This window comes from Exophiala aquamarina (genome assembly GCF_000709125.1).
Source record: "Exophiala aquamarina CBS 119918 chromosome Unknown aczIA-supercont1.2, whole genome shotgun sequence".
In the NCBI taxonomy this organism is placed as follows: Eukaryota; Fungi; Ascomycota; class Eurotiomycetes; order Chaetothyriales; family Herpotrichiellaceae; genus Exophiala; species Exophiala aquamarina.
The window spans coordinates 1,697,730-1,716,209 of record NW_013550586.1 but is presented as its reverse complement, the minus strand read 5'-3'; the positions used below and the strand labels follow the sequence as shown (position 1 = coordinate 1,716,209).

The window sequence follows — 18,480 nt, the reverse complement described above, 5'->3', positions numbered from 1 at the left end:
CATGAGTTCAAAACATTCTGTTTACCTGCGCTGTATCAATACACCGCGCGACCACCACTTCTGGCTGCCATAACGATGCGAATTCTTTCTCATCGCTGGTCTAGCTCGTTTCTCTCCCTTGCGCGCGCCCCTTCACAACCCACTCCCACCTAATCTATTGTGCTCTTGTGTTTCCTCCAAGCGTCGCGCGACCTAGCAGTGAACTGACCTCCACAAAGTCAAGAATAGCCTCTGGTTCTCTCCAACCTCCTTCCAACTCACACCAAAGCAAATCAACATGCCTAAAGCAAGCTCCAAGGCCTCTGCCAAGTCTAAGGGACGTGGTGCCGAGAAGAAGAAGAAGGGTTTGTACCAAACACCACCCTTCTGACGCGCGTGGCTGATTCTTCCAGACCCTAACGCTCCCAAGCGCGGTCTCTCTGCCTACATGTTCTTCGCCAACGATCAGCGTGAGAATGTCCGTGAAGAGAATCCAGGCATTACCTTTGGTAAGATGGCCACGTCTAGCACGAGGAACCAACCGCTCATTACCTCATAGGCCAAGTCGGCAAGGTCCTCGGTGATCGATGGAAGGCGTTGACCGAGAAGCAGCGCGAGCCATATGAGAAGAAGGCCGCGAATGACAAGAAACGCTACGAAGACGAGAAAGCCAAGTACAACGTAAGCGTTCACTATTTTCGATCTCAGATTGGCCATGACTGACCATACACAGGCCCAGGATGATGATGAGACCTCTGACTAGATAGTTCTCTTCCCTCATTCGGCTGCTACAAGGTCTACCGATGGTGGTATGAACTTACTTCGGGGGGTTTCCTATTGTCCTTCATGTCTGTTAGCAATGGTGGGCTGGTCAAAGGGGTTCCGGAGTGACACGGTCATCATTCATTATGCGTCAAAATGACGGGGAATGCAGTCCATCAGAAGGCCAACACCCATGGTTTTCGGTTCGCTCATGATCAAGCTTGTAAGAGATCATGAGCAAGCATCTGCAACTGCATAATGTGATGAAGCATAACTAAACGACCCGCTGTATACTAGCTCTTATGCAATGTGATATCTGGCACACTGTCTCTAGTCCTAGTTCGTTTCTTACTAGACATGTAGATCCTCCCTGAACATGGTTCTGGGTAACCCAGACGAGACGCCCTCAGCTTAACCGTCTTAACCCGGAGGCCGTGCACATGGCCAGAGGCACAACAGCCAGCCACGTGGTAATGAATCCCCTGAGCCCTATTAATGAAGCATTGGGATTTGTCGCATACTCGGTACCTACCGAGTGCTCCAAACTCATCACATTTTTGGCCCCCCTCTTGTGACTCAATGCTTGGCCATAGCCTCAGGCAGCAACCAGGCACAAGGCCAGGCTTCTGTTCCAACCTCCCGCCAACATTAAATAGCCTTCTTCTCTCCTCTTCCTCAACATAGCATTCTGCTCAGAAGAACATCTTTGCACGATATGAAAAGTTGCCATCATGACCCGGTCTCCCTGTGGCATGATGAGCAAATCTCCTCACCGGTTAACCTAAAACATGCACGGACAACCACGGACGACCACGGACGACCTGATTGGTAGCTATCTGAGACGTGTCCAGATCATCAGCACGCTGAAGCAATCAACAAATGTACACATCGATTAGATTCAGAGGTAATAGGTCCTGCTGGAGGCTATATGTAAGTCCACGTCGAGCTACCTGAGAGGTTTCGCTTCCCTAGGTGGTAAGTTCAAGCCTGAGGAGGCAAAGACTATGGCCACTGGTCACTGCCCAGGCTTAGGCACCAACTCCTGCAGCAGGACGAAGATCCAGCTCTGATTCAGAGGTGCAGCAACAAATCTCCCAGAGTCCCAGCTGCAAATCTCCTTGGGCTTCTAGAGAGGAAAATTTCAACTCACTGGGGGCCGAGGGTCATTTAAAACTCGTACCAAGCATGACAAGTACCAGCAAAGAGCTTGTGGTGCAACAGTTCATGGGAACCGAGTCGTGCAACAAATCGGCGCATGTCAGGCCCTCAGTAGGCCATGCAGCAGCGGCAGCAAGCCATCGGTCTAGCCTACTGTCCGCTTGACACGTCAATCTACCTGCATGACAACTCGTCTCCACGTATTACGAGAACACTAATTCATACCGCCACGACTAGCCTACGACTTACCACTCTCTTCTTCTCTGCTGCACCAAACTCTACACAAAGGAGCCTCATCACGGGTCGAACTGTTCTGCTTTCTCTTTGTCTTTCTCAGTCTCTGTCTTGATTTACCATGAATGGAGTTAATACTCGACGGAGAGGCGGGCAGGGCCCAGGACATTTCCGACATTCTTAGCCAAATCCGAAACTTTGACAAGGATAACGTGCAGGATCTAACATTATCAATTACTGGCCTGAACAACCTCAGCTGGGCTCTGCGTGAACTCGCTGCTCAAATCGACGCCGTTCAAGGAAAGGTCTCCAGATCCTTTGCTGATGACTTGGGTCTTCTTCAGAACAGTGTCGCTTTCACCCTGCAAGATGTCTGGACGATCCTCGGGAAGATACCAAAGAGCCGGACGGGAGGAGATTATCGGAGGGCATGGAAGGAAGTTGTAAGGTATTGCGCCGAGATGGGAAAGCAGTCTCTACACTTACGACTCGAGACATATCAATTATTCATCTACGGTCTTTGCAAGGCGTTGAAAAAGTAGGACCTCGTCGCCATTCTTCCCAATTGATGCTGAGAGCCCAAATATAGGCAAACATATAGCCGCCGCCATATTGACAATCTACGCCATGAGATCAACGACCTACAATCACTACAACGCGACAACAGAGCCCTAATTTCAGCCACGGATGCCTTTGCCAACCTGGCTCTGGTGCCAGCCCAGTCTGGTATGGAGTCCCACGATCGAGATAGAGAAGATATTTAGACTGATCTCGTGCAGCGATTCTCCGGCAACCACGATCTCAGGAACGCGTGAGACCACAGACTCAACGTCCCCTGTCTCCTACGACATCCCATGACAGCTATGACTCGCTGAAACACCAAGCGGTTCCTAGCCCACCTACAGGGTCTCCCACTACCACCTTTTCGACGATCAGTCATGCATCCAGTATCGAACCCGAATCGACCCATTGGGCATTTAGTATCTACAATAATCTACCCTCAACCTCACTTGAAGAGTCAACCGAAATGTAAGACGCCAAGTTTCCCAAGCGAGGGTGGGTACTGACAATGTAAAATCAGTTCACGCTGCTTTGGAGAAGGGTCACGGAGTGGACGCAGCTGGCCGGATGCCGACTTCGATCCTATACTCAAGCTGTATGTCTCGCGCAACCTGGAAGAAATCCGGCTGACCATTTGCTGTAGCAAATTTCCTGGCGGTCTCCGAACTACTTTTTTTTGGCGGGCGAGGGACTATCGAGCCAAGATTGCCTGTGAATGGACGGAGGGTAAACGTGGCCAAAGATGGTCTTGTATGGCACTCAGCGACCTGCACATGAGGAGATCTGGACCTTTTCTCTATCTCTGCAGGCCCACACCTGAGGCCGCGAACACCGTTTGGGCAAGTCTCAAGTTCACCGCAATTGAGTGTATGATTCAAATCAAATTCTTCTTGGCGGAATACTAAGTGCCACTACAGGGCTCATTGTCTATCATTGCACCTTCTTGTCGCTCCGATCACATGACAGCAGCAGACACATCAGAAACAGTCTCGACCACGATCTCGCAGAAGAGAAGAGTTATTTTTCTGGGTCCGTGCTGCCTCCGTGTGTGACGGGAAATGCATACTAATAGGACCAGTGCAATTCGAGATAGCGGATACAAGCATGCGCTACGTGTTTATCGCGATCGAGGCACCGATGCGCTCCGGTTGGAGGCTTCGGTTTTGAAAGGAGAAATGGAGAAGTATGCGCTTTCGGATCCATATATCATTCACTACAATTCTGATTCTCTTTGCAGCACACCAATCTGGACCGCATTCATTACTCATTGCATCACTTCCCCAACTTGGTGTCGTTATTCAGAGAACAGCTCGACAGTATACCTTGCTGATTTACGGCGACACGTCTTTTCTTCCGACTATACACCCCACGTTGCAGCAAACGGGGAACATTTTCTTGATTTTGAACTAGTCCAAGGTAGACGAGCCCGCTAATGGTCCGTGAGTCTATGAGGCTGACTGGCTCTAGATGCTGAAGACTTTGTCAATACTGTCGAAGATTTCGGCGAAGAATACCGCAAGGCAGCGAAATAAGCTCAACGACAGCGTTTTATGACCCTAACGACCATCAATGACTCAACGATTCGATTACAAAAAAGGGGCGGCCAGATTGTGCTATTTTCTTGATCAACCTTTTGAGCATTAGCAAGCGCAGCAAAGGCGAGGCTTTGTCCTTGAATACCCGGTATTTTTTCTTTTGTTCTCATTTCTTAATCTGATTTCTCAGGTCAGTCTTGTTCGACTTGCTGTATGACCAGTTTTGGCAGGAACTCTTGGTTGCTCTGTTTCCAGCCGAGCAAGTGAGTCGCAAAGCACCGGATATTATTCGTATTGTAATAGGGTGGGTTTCTTTTTTATATGGTCCGATTGGCCTTTCCTCGCAGATACGGTTGTGATATAGTTGAGCATGAGGAGTCTCAGCGTTCTCCTCCTGCTAGCCTTACCAAATCACTTGCTTGAGCCCTATAAGCTTTGATCTAAGTCTAATCCTTCTCGTGTTCCCAAGGCTTCCGCGGATAGGGCCCATTCGCCTGAGTTCCCGGCGTAACGGTCCTCCCTGGCAAAGGGCGATCTCCCGCCTATCGTAAAACTTGATCGGCAATCACGGCATCCTCTCGGCTGATCTTTCAGCCATTCACCAGATCTATTGTCCTCATCCGATCAATCCTCACGTCATTTGGAGTCAACGCCAGCTAGTCCGCGCCTGGGTATTATCCTGCATGGGTCAGATAACACCATCTCCAATTCTTCCATGTTAGCAAACCCTAAGAAACATAATCATGAAAACGGAGAGGGACACTCCTTCCATTCTCTCCTTCATCCTTTTCCTGTACCATGGCTCACGCGCTCAATCATGGTGCAGACAGCCCCAGTATCAGCCGCCAACGAGCAGCTAGCGACACCAGCAGATGGTCCGAGCCAGGCTTTGCAGGAAGCCCAAGAAAATGGGACAAGAAGAACCGTTCAAGCTGTGTATGACAGGTTTACATACATTCCGCCGAGGTGTCGATATGACCCACAGAAACCGTTCAAGTTCTCTATAGGACTCAATCTGTTGTTTGGTAAGACTGAGTCTTTCGTCCCCTCTCATACCTAATGTACACGCTGACCTAGATTCGTCATGGTCTAGCATTTGCGGGCTGTTTCACAGTAGCGAATTTGTACTATACCCACCCTATTTTGAACTTACTGGCCGACGACTTCAATGTCACAGACCAGGAGGCTTCTTACATTCCAACCTTGGCCCAAGCAGGATATGCTGCAGGATTACTGTTCTTGTGTCCTCTGGGTGACCTAGTCAAAAGGAGAGCTTACACCCTGTGGCTCGTCTGGTTTACGGCCACGCTATGGTAAATTATTCTGTCACTCTCTACCAACCCTCAAGGGAAGATCATTGACCGAAGGCTAGGATTGGGCTCTGCGTGACAGACTCCTTTATTCTCTTTGGCGTCTTCACCTTTATCACCGGCGCCACAACCGTGACGCCTCAATTAATGTTGCCATTGGTCGGTGACATGGCACCGCCTCACCGTCGATCGACTTCCCTCTCAATCGTCGTTTCTGGTATGCTACTAGGTATGCTCATCGCTCGACTCCTGGCAGGAATCGTGGCACAGTACGTCGGTTGGCGGTACATTTACTGGATATCATTTGGACTGCAGTATCTTATCTTAATTTTGCTTTACCTGTTCATGCCAGATTACCCCGCCACCGACCCTGGCAAGGCCATCTGGAAGAGATATCCATCGCTCTTGTTGGACATCCTGAAGCTTGCATTCCGCCACCCAGTCATCATCCAAGCGTGCTTGATTGGATTCTTCACTGCGTCTTGTTTTACTAGCTACTGGACAACACTCACATTCCTCCTTGTCGGACCCATTTATGGCTTTAACTCCGTCATAATCGGCCTATTCGCCCTCTGCGGCATGGGCAGCATGGTATGGGGCCCCATCTTCGCCCGGACAGTGATGGAAAAACATGAACCATGGTTCTCCATCGTCATCGGCGAGATCATATGCATACTGGGTGTCGCCATCGGCACCTACTCCGGCAAACACACCATCGTGGGACCCATCATCCAGGCGATCCTTATCGACATCGGCAATCAGACGAGCCAGATCGCAAACCGTACAGCGATTTATGCGGTTGCGCCTAAAGCGAGAAACCGCGTCAATACTGCTTACATGGTAAGTGTCTTCTCTGGCCAGTTGATGGGTACAGCTGTGGGCAATTCTCTCTATGCAGCTTCCGGATGGTATGCCTCGGGGTCGGCGAGTGTTGCCTTCGTTGCAGTGGCAATCCTCCTCTGCTTGATTCGAGGCCCCCATGAGAAGCGCTGGGTGGGCTGGCATGGGGGTGCTAAAATGCGGAAAGAGGTGTCCAAGCCTGTGCCTCAGAGTGTACAAGGCGAAGAAGCTGTACAACTGGATGCAGAACTTCAACCGAGCATTAAACTCGCCGAGAAGGGTGGCTGACATCTATATCATTGGGGTACATGCGGCGAATCTCGAAAATGTGCTTCCGGCAATGGATATGGACACTCGGCCTTGAAATGAACCAGACAACTACCAGAGCCGCTGCCGGAAGTTCGCGATAGTTGTCGATTTGTCCTCTATCCTAGATATTCGGTGACATTGAAACATGCCAGTGCAGTCTTGCATGCCTGCGTCCTACTATGTGTCACTCGGTTTCAACTATATGGCGCCAATCTAACCAAACCAAATAGTAAGCAAGTCTCCTGCATTACGCGATGATCCAACAAAGTTGGATGAAGAGGGCTTGGAATACTTCAGACACGAGTTGGAGCCTTTTCAATGCGTAGAACCACCTGTGGTTCCAAGCAGCGCCAAGTAACAAATAGAAAGGGGTTATCCCTTCTTCACGGCAATGTTGTGCCAACATTCTTCGCGAGCCTCGCATTGGAATTCTTCCCACGTTATCAAGACTTTCTTCAAACATGGCTGCGTTTCTCGTTATAACGTGCTTTCACTGGAAGCCTGCAAGTCGCACTCGCTGTCGCCGATCATGGCTGTACGCTCTCCTTTCATTCGTTACTTGCGCCTGCCAGCCCTTTTCATTTCTTTCGTGTATGTACAGTATGTCTGGGCCATTACGGGCTCCACATATCAATTGGATGCCGAGTATTCAGGAAACAATTTCTTTGATGGATGGGATTTTTTCACCGTGGGTAACTCGGAGGGACACTATCATTTATAAAGCTGAACATCACAGGGTGGCGACCCCACTGGCGGTTTTGTCACGCAAGTACCCAATCTCTCCAGTTTGCCTTACCTGCTCATGAATCGCAGATATTACAGTCGGTCCTCAGCTCAACTCACCGGTCTGATCAATGCAACGGATGGACAGCCAGCATACATAGGCTCCGACCACACTAGCTTAATCGGCTCCACTCAAGCAGCCGGTCGACCCAGCGTGAGGATATCAACTAAAAGGTCTTGGACTCACGGGCTGTTTATTGGCGACTTCAAGCATTCACCGGCTGGTGTCTGCGGCAGCTGGCCTGCTTGTACGTTCAGTCCCCACTTTTAAATGTGTGCGTGGCTTTGACAGGACATAGTCTGGACGCTGGGACCGAACTGGCCATACAACGGAGAGATCGATATTATGGAAGGCGTCAACCTGGTGGACCACAATGGCATGACCTTACATACGTAAGATCAACATTCGATTGGATTGAGACTGGATACTAATAAAGCAGGAATCCCAACTGTACAATTTCGGGCGATAGAAGATTGATGACCGGTCAGCTCCAGACTACTAACTGTGCATATTACGTATGTTGGTCATCTAAGATAGTAGCGCCTGACTTGTTGAGCTGATTATCTTTAGCCTGGCTATAACGTTGGCTGTGGAATTAGCGACAATCGACCTTCTAGTTTCGGAGCCGGCTTCAATGCAATCGGTGGCGGCGTGTATGCAATGCAATGGACTTCTGAATACATCAGAATCTGGTTCTTCCCAAGAGGCGAGATCCCGAGCGATATTGTCAACAACAGTCCCAATCCCAATCCTGCGAGTTGGGGTTTACCACAAGCTCATATGCAGGGTGCCTGTGTGATTGATGAGCACTTTCAGTCCCATAAAATCATCCTCAACAATGCATTTTGCGGCGAGTATGCAGGGGCCGCGAGTGTATGGAACTCGACTGTTAATTCATGCGCTACTCTCACCGGCTTCTCATCATGTTCGGCATACGTCGCCACGGCACCGTCCGCTTTCCAAGCTTCGTAAGCCCTAAACCCTCTACACGAAAGATTTAGCTGATATATCCAGTTATTGGCAAGTGAACTCTATCAGGGTATATCAATTAGTGGACTCCAGTTCGAGCGGAAATGGAACCTCGACCCCATATATAGCAAGCCTGCAGCCAACACAGGCAACTCAGATACCGGACAATGGCCCTGCTCCGACCCCGAGTACAACACTCTGCCCAACGTACAACTTCACAGTTGTCCAGTCCAGCGACTTGAAATATGAGATCGAATGTGGCGTGAACCCTGGTGGCAGCGACCTCGGCAAGCCTTATCCAGCGTTCCTCGTTAACTCATTTGAGGACTGCGTTGCAGGATGTACCTATTGGAACGTCAACGTCACATCCAATGTGTGTGGAGGTGTTGCCTATCAAATCAGTTCTAAAGCATGCTACTGGAAGCGAAGCGTTGCAAGTACTCCTAGCAACGCCGGCTTCAACGGCGCTCGACTGATTTATTATGCATACCCTCAAGCCACAGACAATCCAAACAATCAACCGTCAAGCAGCAGCACTCCTCCGTTTGTTTCCACAGTGGTCACGCCACAGACCTATATCAACCCATCTGAAACAACTAGTACATCTCTTTCACTCATCTCAGAAACGCCAGTTGGGTCTTTTACCAATGGCGTCGGCAAAGGAACAACGTCAACAGCGCATCCAGCAGAGAGCACCATGAATACCAACCCAATACCAACTTCGACGTCTTCTGCCGCGTCGTCAAGGCTAGGTTCCACCACCATAATCTCATCATCTGGCTCAATTATGATGTCGAGCTCTACCCCCGCATCATCCACACAGATACCACCTGCGTCGACTTCCACACCTCCTTCTCCTACAATGTCATCGAGCATTATTATAAGTGGCACTATCAACAGCAGCTCTACGACCCTCAGCACTCAGCCCCCAACTACGTCTGTCCATACAGAACCTAGCACAACGAGCCATGCAACTGCCATGAACACATATTCATTTTCGAATACTTTCATTACGAGTATGCAAACGCCATGGGTGTTCCCCCATCTGTCAACCACGACCACATCTTTGACACTGCTTCCCAGCACATCCGTCCAACAACCCACCCCCACACCTCAATCTCCACCCAACACTTCGACGAGGATCACATCAATACCAACTTCCAGCTACACTACCCATGTTTCGTTACCTTCAACCACTAGCCCAATCCCGCCGCCGTCTAGTGTCCAGACTCCTTCCACGACAGGGTTGCCAACTTCAAGTCTCACTACGCACTCATTACCTCCTCTAGTAACAATAATACCAATGCAGGTGACCAGTTCAGGACCTCCTAGCAGCTCCACGACGATGACAAGCGGATTGCCCTCGTCTCCCATCCAATTCACATCGACGACTATATTGCCACCCCTGCCTTCTCCTACGCACGTTCCGCCGCCTGCCAGTACATCATTATCCGTCAGCCCATCGTCGAGTCTCTTCTCGACATTCTTTTCGACGACTTCTCAATTCCAGCATGAATCCTCGGCCACTACAGCTGTCGTGATGCCAACCGGCAGCATTGACACTATTTCTACAGCCACTCTTCCCGATTCACCACCTGTTCCCACTAGTGCTTCAGTCGTAACAACAACAGAAATAGCTATGCCGACCCCAAGTCTCCCAGGTCCGCTGGTAGTGGATGAATTTCGTTATGCTGGATGTTTGGGTCCCCGACTAAACACTGCGTTCGGCAATTCCTTCATCATCAACGACATTTCTTTGTCCATGTCCATTAACGAATGTGTTGAGCTGTGCAGTTCGCGTGAACAGCAGTATGTTGCTATCTATGCAACGTAAGTATTCTTCTACTCTTCCAATTCTCTTTGACTGGAATTGGACGTATCTTTTCAGTAGAACCACTAATTGAAATGCTGCACAGTCAATGCTATTGCTCCTCGTACAGCGACACCATTCCCAATCCTGACACCGACTATATCAAATACCCAGATTCGGCATGCAATACACCCTGTCCGGGAGATCCAACCCAGAAATGTGGTGGGGTCGCTACTATTCTACAACCCTCGCTCTCCATCTCCTTAGCACTGCTAAAGGGGAAACGACAATTCACCACTGAGAACGATGGAGAGGTGATCATAGTTACTGTGTACAACAACACGATCCTTGATGCAGAGTCGGGATCCTCCAGCTCAAGCTCGACTTCCACTGGCACTGTAATGAGCAGCCCTAGCGTCTCATCCACCAATGGAGGTGGTATAGGACCGAGCAGGAGCTCAACAACATCATTATCTTCAACGCCAGAAACACCCGGAACTTCATCAGAAATATCAAGCATGAGTTTGTCATTGACGAGCTCAACTTCTGCATCATATGCCATCAACCTTACGCTTGGCAGCACCACGATCGGGACCAATATCACCCCTTCATCTCTATCCTTCGCGCCAACTCCCAGCACCGCTCCAGGGCTAGCACCAACCGTACTCTGGCCAACGGTGATCTCCACAAGCTACACAACCATCTGCCCAGTCCACCCCTCAATCTGTCCAACACCCACACCAACATGCCTCAGCACAACTATCACACTTCTGTATTGCGGATGCACACATCTCCCTCAACCAAGCGTTCCCATGACGACTACGGTTGTATCATGCGGGAACAGCTGCCGCGGTGGACCCGAGCACTGGGACCCGTCCTCGCCATCAGATGATTATGGGACGGAAGGCTGGAGCGAATGGCATGAAGTTGCCGGGACGAATGACAAAGAAATCCTTACGACGCTCACGATTCCATGCAAGAGTGAGATCCAAGCGTTGCAGACGGACGTCAAAGATTGGTATCAGGCTAGCGCTACCGTGGCCGCAGATGCGAATACGGCAGGAAGGGATACAGGCACCCATGATGCCCAACCATACTCCTTCCCGACCTCGTTCCCTTTCTCCGGCACAGCAGACGCTGTAACTGGCGAGGCAGCGGCAGTGACTACGGCCACACTGACACTCACGCTGACGAACAGTTCCTTGAGCAGTTCAAACGGGAGCGCTAACGGTGCATGGTCCGCGGCTGGCACAACGCCCCTGGTGCCCGCTGGACCTGGAACGCCAACAGAGACAGCGCTGGTGTTTGGCTCGGCTGCGTCTCCGCCCCGTTCCTTGGTGCTATGGAGGGGCCCCTGGCTCAGCGTTGCTGTCTTGCTTGTTTCGTTGGCCATCTCTATGGCATACCTGCGTTGATTCACGGGTGATGGAGAAAGGTGTGGCTGTTATTTGGCCGAGTCTGCTAAACCATGTCTGGCAGTGTGATGCTCTGCTTAACAGTTAGCGAATTTGAATCAGGTCTATAGCCAGTCAATGTGGTCCCTTTCGCAATACGTACTTCATAAGGTTTCCCAAAAAGAAATTCTGTTCTCCCCATCTACATCGTAATTCAAACTCAAGTTGAAAAAGTATTTCCTGTATCACCGATATCAAGGATTCTAGTGCTCAATGCTCGAAGCCAAAACCCATCACGCCATTCAGATCCCTAAACTCACCTCTCAGAGCGCGCACCCCACCGTCCATCGCCCTCACCTCCTCGACGAACCCCTTAATCTTCTGCGACATAACACTCGGCTCAAACCCGAAATGCCTATACGCGACATCTCCGGGAAGCGACTTCCCAAAGGATTTCATGCTTACTCCTGCGTCTGCGTACCGCTCCCAGCCGTTTACGGCGTAGGCTTCGATGACGACGATCGGACACGAAGATTTGTAGCGCAGCACGGATTCCTTGTAGTCGCGCGATTGCTGCTCGAAGAGCCGCTGGCAAGGGAAGCTGACAATTCGGGCGTTGATGTTATATCTCTCCTTGAGGAGGGTGCGTGTTGAGACGGCGAAGCCCATCTCCGAGCCGATGCCGATGAGCGTGATATCTGCAGCCGCGTCTTCGATGAAGACGTAGGCGCCCCTCTGGACGCCGTCGCGGTGCGAGTATTCCGGGAACTGCGTCAAGTTCTGGCGGGAGAGGGAAATGATGCTCGGGGTGGACGTTGCCTTAATCGCGGTGATGAACGCCCCGGCTACTTCCTCACTATCGCACGGGCGGATGTACAGCAGGTTGGGCATCGCGCGGTAGAGTGCGGGTAGGGCGATGGGCTGATGCGTCGGCCCGTCTTCGCCTGTACCGATACTGTCGTGCGTTGCGATGTGGATTTGTTGGAGCCCTTGCAGCGCGCCCATACGTACCGCTGGGGCTGCGTAGATGTAGAACATGAAGAATGTGCTCGTCACGGGAAGGAAGGTTCCCCTGTTGAAGGCCACGAGTCCGTTCGAGATCGCGCACATCGCGTGCTCCCGGATCCCGTAGTGGATATAGCGGCCGGAGTAGGCTCCCGTCATCCCGCATGCCGCTACGAAGTCGGGCTAAGAGGTTGTTAGTAGGGTTTGGAGGTACTGGAGAGAAAGGGGTGGGACATACTGATTGGAAATCCACCTGTTGTTTGTAGCTCAAGTTCACCGAAGGCGTGAGGTCGGCCGTTCCGACGAGAAAGTTCGACATGTTTTCCGCGAGAGAGTTGCAGACAATGCCTGCAGACTTGCGTGATGCCGTTGGTTTGGTGGGCAATTGGTCCTTTGAAGGAATGAACTTAGTCCAGTCGACGGGCATCTTCCCTTGGACTCGAAGCTTGAATTCAGCTGCAAGCTCGGGATACTGCGCTTCGTAATCCTTGACCGTGGCGCTCCACTCAGCCTCGAGGCTCTCACCGCGATGTTTAACATCCTCAAAGAAGCCGTAGATGTCTTTCGAGATTTCAAAGTGCTTCTCTGGGTCAAGGCCAAAATTCCTCTTGATCTGGGCGACGTCGTCAACTCCGAAAGCAGCACCATGAGCTTTGGCGTTGTTAGTTGCAGCGCTCCCGATTCCGATGATGGTTCTGATGTTGATAAAGGTTGGTTTCTGGCTGATTCGTGCGGTCAGCAATGCTTGTACGATCCCTGTGACATTGTGGTCTCCGTCGTAGACATCGATCACATTCCAACCACATGCTTGCATCTTCGCATCGATATCCTCCGTACAAGCCACATCTGCGGAGCCATCGCAAGTGATATTGTTGTTGTCGTAGAGAATCGCTAAATTGTTGAGCTTCCAATGCCCAGCTAGCGCAACGGCCTCAAGAGCAACGCCTTCTTGAAGACATGCGTCGCCAATCATACACCACGTCATATTGTCGACGACGGTGTGGCCTGGGCGGTTGTATGTCGCACCAAGGTGTTTTGTGGCCATGGCGAGGCCAACTGCATTCGCTACACCCTGTCCGAGTGGACCCGTCGTCACTTCCACGCCTTCATTCTCGATCTCTGGATGGCCAGGAGCCAGAGAGTCGGTTCGGTCGGAGTGATAGCTCTTGAGTTGCTCCATCGTCATGGATTTGAAGCCCACAAGGTGCATAAACAGATACTGAAACAAGCATGTGTGTCCTATGCAGTACTAATTAGGCATACGGGGGACCTTTAGTAGACAGAATAGCCGACTTACCATTTGATAGGACGAAACGATCTCGATTGAAGAACCCTACGTTTGTAGGAGAATACTTCATGACATATTTGTATAGCGCGATTCCAATAGCAGCCATTCCCATTGCACCGCTGTGGTCTCAGTCAGTGACGAAGTCTAGCTGCTAGCAAACGCCAAAGCTTACCCAGGATGCCCGCCTCCGAATTGCTGACATAGATCGGCGATAAACGCTCGGAAAGTCTTAAGAATAATCTCATGTTTCTCACTCTGATCTAGTTGCAGGCCGCTAACAGCTTCGACTCCATTGGTTTTGGTCGGGATAGCTTTAACCGGGAGTTCCCCTCCCGAGACAGCTTCATAGTATTCCAAAGAAGGCGCCATTTTATGAAAATTGTTGTAGACGTTGGGATATCGCAAGAAGAAGTTGATGCTTGACGTAGATTGGGAGTATCCATCTTGCCTTATATTTCGATCTCCTCTTTGAAGAAGAGGCGGTCGGACACTGGCATCGCTTCGAGGTCTCAAGGACAATATGCATCATATTTGCTTTGAACCCGCCATCCTTCTTCCCGAGCAGACCAGACCACGAGTGTCCCCAGGCCAGCGCTCCATTGACGGCGAGAGAAGAGCAATACTCGTTTGTGTGAAGGTGATAGCTGACGCATTCGTTGAGAAGCTACACGGAAGGTTGTTCTGAGGTTTTCCAGAGCATTGGGGTTGGTATACCTCGGTACGAGCCTCTAGTAATATGTCAGTATGTCTCGTCCCGAACTCCAGATTTTGGAGCCAGCCACGTCTCGCTTTCCCCCCAGGACTCAGCATTTCCTTTCGGCTCGAAATCTCCCAGTGGGGAGCTCGCTTGTGTGGCGAAAACCCCCAAGGGAAGCTGTGCTCCGCAGTTGGCTCGCTAACTCGGTGTTACAACAAATGCCCCGAAGCGACCTCTGGGAGGGGGGTGCCCATGTATTATAGGCAGCAATCGGACACCTTCAACCGGACAATTCGCTGTAGCCAAGTTTATGGCCTCTAGGTAATATGTTGAAATGGAAACCGAACCTTTGCAGGAGAGACATATCGCCGATGTCGAGAATTCATGTTCAACAAGTGTTCCCGCCCATTCGCCCATTCTGAGTCATAATACTGAGTCATAACATGATACACCGATCTCACCTTAATATGAAGACTAGACTGTCACCAGGTGCTCCCTCATCCTAGTCAACCTTTCACGTTGTTTGCTGCTGCCTCAGGCATTGAAAAATGTCCATCACTTGCGTAGATCTTCATAGAACCTCGCCGGTCCTTCCGGCCTCACTCGTTGACCAGTTCCCACCAGGAGCAAGGCTAATGTCAAGCAGCTCCAAGCGAAAACGACAGGCTGATGGCGATCTACTCAAACCAGAAAAGCGTGTTGCCGTCAGAAGAAGGACGCCTTCACCAGCTCCGACGACGCTGCCGAGGTCTGGCCCTTGGAGTTCCAAGCTGATCATCGTCCTCGTGGGACTACCAGCTCGTGGCAAAAGCTACATCGCACGCAAGCTGTGCCGGTATCTCAACTGGCTACAGTATGACACGAAGATATTCAACGTCGGCAACAAGCGAAGAGCTTTGAACAATTTATATGCAGGGGCCCAGGAGCATTCCGCCAGCTTCTTCGACCCAAGCGACCCAAAGGCTTCAAAGATCAGGGAAGTCGCTGCGATGGGCACTTTAGAAGAGCTGCTTGATTTCTTGCTGCTGGAGGGGGGCTCGGTAGCGTTATTCGATGCTACGAACACGACTGTGCCCCGACGGCGGACTGTCGTCGATCGAGTGAGGCAGAGAGCTGGAGACGAGATTGATGTCCTTTTCTTGGAGAGCCAGTGTTTCGATGAAGACGTAAGACCAATCATCCCCATTCTCAAAGCACTCCTCCTGCTGCGACTAATGCATTGAGGATACAGCTCCTTGAATCCAACATGAGACTCAAGCTTTCAGGGCCAGACTACAAGGGCCACAACCCCATTGCATCGCTAGCAGATTTCAAAGAGCGAGTGGTGATGTACTCCAAGAAGTACGTTCCGCTCGGCAGTGCGGAGGAGGCCCTTGGATGGTCCTTCTGCAAGATGATCGATGTCGGCCGGAAGTTCGTGATGCACAACATCCAGGGCTACCTGGCGTTCAAGACCGTCCAGTATATCCAGAATTTTCACCTACAGCCGCGCCAAATATGGCTGACACGGAGAGGGGAATCTCAAGATGACGAATTCGGTGAGGACACCGCCGACCCTCACCTGAGCGACCACGGTCGGAAGTATGCGACTGCTTTAACCGCTTTCATCGATAAACACAGAATAATGTGGCGCGATCAGAGAACTTCAACGTTACGTACGAGCCACAGCGACGGAAAACAAAACATCGCGAGCCAGTGCACTTCTCCCAACTTCCAGGTCTGGGCCTCGCGGGCAGTGCGCAGTCGAGAAACCTCCAGTGGGTTCTCACAGCCCCAATACCTAGTAAAGCACCTGCACATGCTGGACTCATTCAGCCCTTCTCAGGATAACAGCAGCAGCAAGAGTGAGACCCAGAACCAAGACGCCAGCACGCAACCTCCTGCATTCGCCCACGAAGAGAGCCACAGTGAAATCGCTCACCGCATCCAGTGGACAATCCTAGAGCTCGAAAGACTACACGACCATGTGCTTTTAATCGCTGGTGTCGCTGTCCTTCGTGTGCTGCTTGCGTACTTTCGCGATCTGAGCGAGACACCCGCCCTGGTGAAGCGAGATATCCCGCTGCACACCCTTTACCTCCTTGAACCGGTGAGTTTTGGGATTTTCTTGGCATGATTTGGTGTTCCGAGAGGAAATAACCCTGACTAACCATGGTGAAACACAGAAACCATATGGGATTCAACTAAGGGAGTTTTCCTGGGACGAGGGGACTAGTAATTTTGTCGAGGCTGCGCCCGATCAGTGTGATCAGGAGGGTTCCGTGGGGACCGGATTATGAGGCCCGAGGATAATAGTTACTAGTACTTATCCTCATCAACTTCACAGCTACATAAGTTGTTATTTTTCATATAATATAGAAGGAGTACTCAAAAGGCTATATTTACCTTCCAATGCCCGAAAATAATAGTATCCCTCTGAGTAGTTCCTTCATCTCTGGTCTATGCCCCCTTAGACGGATCTACCGTATAAGTGTTTAAAGTTGGAGCACGCGTAGTCCTGCTACATTTCTGAATCACTGCATCTTCGCAGGATTTTTCAAACGCCAGAATACGGTTGAAGTTCTTGGATAATAAATGAATAATCTATTTTCATAAGTTTATAAGTCTACCAAAACCACTACCAAGCGCCCACAATACCCGCAACAGGAATATCTATTCCTGTCGTGTAACTGGCGGCATCACTGAGCAAATAGACATACGCTCCACCCAACTCCTTTGGCTCCGCCAACCGGGGCATGCCGCCGTAATACTTCGTCTTCAAAGCCCAGTCGGGCGACTGGTCCACGAAGTAAGTCATTGCAGTCTTGACGAAACCTGGGCTGATACTGTTGACCCTAATGCCATGTTCCGCCCACTCCATCGCCAAAGTATGCGTTATGTTCCGCACAGCAGCCTTGGTTGCACCGTAGGGTGCTGAAGGAGCTGCGCGATTGGGCCTGTGGGACGTCATCGAAGCCGTGAAGACAATGGATCCCTTGATTCCGAGCTCAATGAATTTCTTCGCAACGATGGTTGCGCAGAAATATGCTCCGAACACGTTGAGGTTGAACAATTTTTCAAGCTGGGGTCTGTCGAAGTCGAGTGCTGGTTGATGCTTCGTCATGCCGGCGTTAGCCACGAGGCCGTCGATGCGGCCCGCGTCCGACACGATAGCGTCGATGGCATTGGTGATGCTAATTTCGTTCGTTACGTCGCAGTGGATGTATCGTAGTCGGCCCGGATTGGCTTTTTGGATGGATTCGAATTCTTCGCTAGGCTCGAGGAGATCCAGCGAATACACGGTAGAGGCAGCATTCGCGAGACAGACTTCAGCGATACCGAGGCCGATTCCTCGGTTGGCACCAGTGATGGCAATGACTTTGTCCTCTAGGGTTACCCTCCAGTGATATCCCCGTGGAGGTAAGGTCGATTTTGACTGTGACTCCATTGAAGGTTGGTTTTCCGTCTGTACATCAATCCCGTCGACAGCGCCATTCGTGGTCGCTGGAACTATGATAATAGGCTCTATGGCGATTGGGGCCATCTTGTTGGGTCTTCTGAAGACAACTCGTCTATGTGCAGGAAAAGATCCCAGAAACGACATGAGTCGAGGGTAAGCGGGAACGTTGAATGGTGTTTAAAGGGAGAATAAGCGAGTTGGGCCTTGACGTGTTGGACTCGCCCGTGCTTATGAAGTATTGCCAGATCAATCTTCCACTCGGTTGGACTGGCAAACTCTCTTCAACACATAATTAGTACTCATGATCAAGCATCTAGATCATGGAGAGTTTTTCTTCGCATCGAGCACAACCCTGGCAGACAAAAGGGGCTCGGTTATACAAAGGGGATCATCCACAAATCAAAAC

General features: G+C 50.8%; 7 protein-coding genes across 7 annotated transcripts; 5 read left to right on the top strand and 2 right to left on the bottom strand.

The window, feature by feature from the left end:
- Positions 1–427: 427 nt before the first annotated feature.
- Positions 428–702, top strand: A1O9_02443 (non-histone chromosomal protein 6; the record flags this gene model as incomplete). The annotated part of the gene is made up of 2 exons (XM_013408017.1): positions 428–488; positions 539–702. The coding sequence occupies 2 exons, from the start codon at positions 428–430 to the stop codon at positions 700–702; spliced, it is 225 nt and encodes a 74-aa protein (XP_013263471.1).
- Positions 703–2,258: 1,556 nt separating this feature from the next.
- On the top strand, positions 2,259–4,226 carry A1O9_02442 (uncharacterized protein; the record flags this gene model as incomplete). Its single annotated transcript, XM_013408016.1, has 9 exons — positions 2,259–2,671; positions 2,723–2,866; positions 2,950–3,162; positions 3,215–3,289; positions 3,338–3,561; positions 3,612–3,723; positions 3,773–3,877; positions 3,932–4,110; positions 4,162–4,226. 9 exons carry the CDS (start codon positions 2,259–2,261, stop codon positions 4,224–4,226), a joined length of 1,530 nt encoding a protein of 509 aa, XP_013263470.1.
- An 820-nt stretch (positions 4,227–5,046) lies between these two features.
- A1O9_02441 (uncharacterized protein) lies at positions 5,047–6,667 on the top strand (the record flags this gene model as incomplete). Its single annotated transcript, XM_013408015.1, has 3 exons — positions 5,047–5,254; positions 5,323–5,542; positions 5,602–6,667. The coding sequence occupies 3 exons, from the start codon at positions 5,047–5,049 to the stop codon at positions 6,665–6,667; spliced, it is 1,494 nt and encodes a 497-aa protein (XP_013263469.1).
- Positions 6,668–7,217: 550 nt separating this feature from the next.
- Positions 7,218–8,444, top strand: A1O9_02440 (uncharacterized protein; the record flags this gene model as incomplete). The annotated part of the gene is made up of 5 exons (XM_013408014.1): positions 7,218–7,376; positions 7,425–7,719; positions 7,771–7,864; positions 7,912–7,987; positions 8,043–8,444. The coding sequence occupies 5 exons, from the start codon at positions 7,218–7,220 to the stop codon at positions 8,442–8,444; spliced, it is 1,026 nt and encodes a 341-aa protein (XP_013263468.1).
- A 3,471-nt stretch (positions 8,445–11,915) lies between these two features.
- A1O9_02439 (transketolase) lies at positions 11,916–14,307 on the bottom strand (the record flags this gene model as incomplete). The annotated part of the gene is made up of 4 exons (XM_013408013.1): positions 11,916–12,833; positions 12,889–13,889; positions 13,948–14,057; positions 14,111–14,307. The coding sequence occupies 4 exons, from the start codon at positions 14,305–14,307 to the stop codon at positions 11,916–11,918; spliced, it is 2,226 nt and encodes a 741-aa protein (XP_013263467.1).
- An 876-nt stretch (positions 14,308–15,183) lies between these two features.
- On the top strand, positions 15,184–16,751 carry A1O9_02438 (uncharacterized protein; the record flags this gene model as incomplete). The annotated part of the gene is made up of 2 exons (XM_013408012.1): positions 15,184–15,801; positions 15,867–16,751. 2 exons carry the CDS (start codon positions 15,184–15,186, stop codon positions 16,749–16,751), a joined length of 1,503 nt encoding a protein of 500 aa, XP_013263466.1.
- Positions 16,752–17,252: 501 nt separating this feature from the next.
- On the bottom strand, positions 17,253–18,158 carry A1O9_02437 (uncharacterized protein; the record flags this gene model as incomplete). The annotated part of the gene is made up of 1 exon (XM_013408011.1): positions 17,253–18,158. The coding sequence occupies one exon, from the start codon at positions 18,156–18,158 to the stop codon at positions 17,253–17,255; it is 906 nt and encodes a 301-aa protein (XP_013263465.1).
- Between the last annotated feature and the right edge of the window lie 322 nt (positions 18,159–18,480).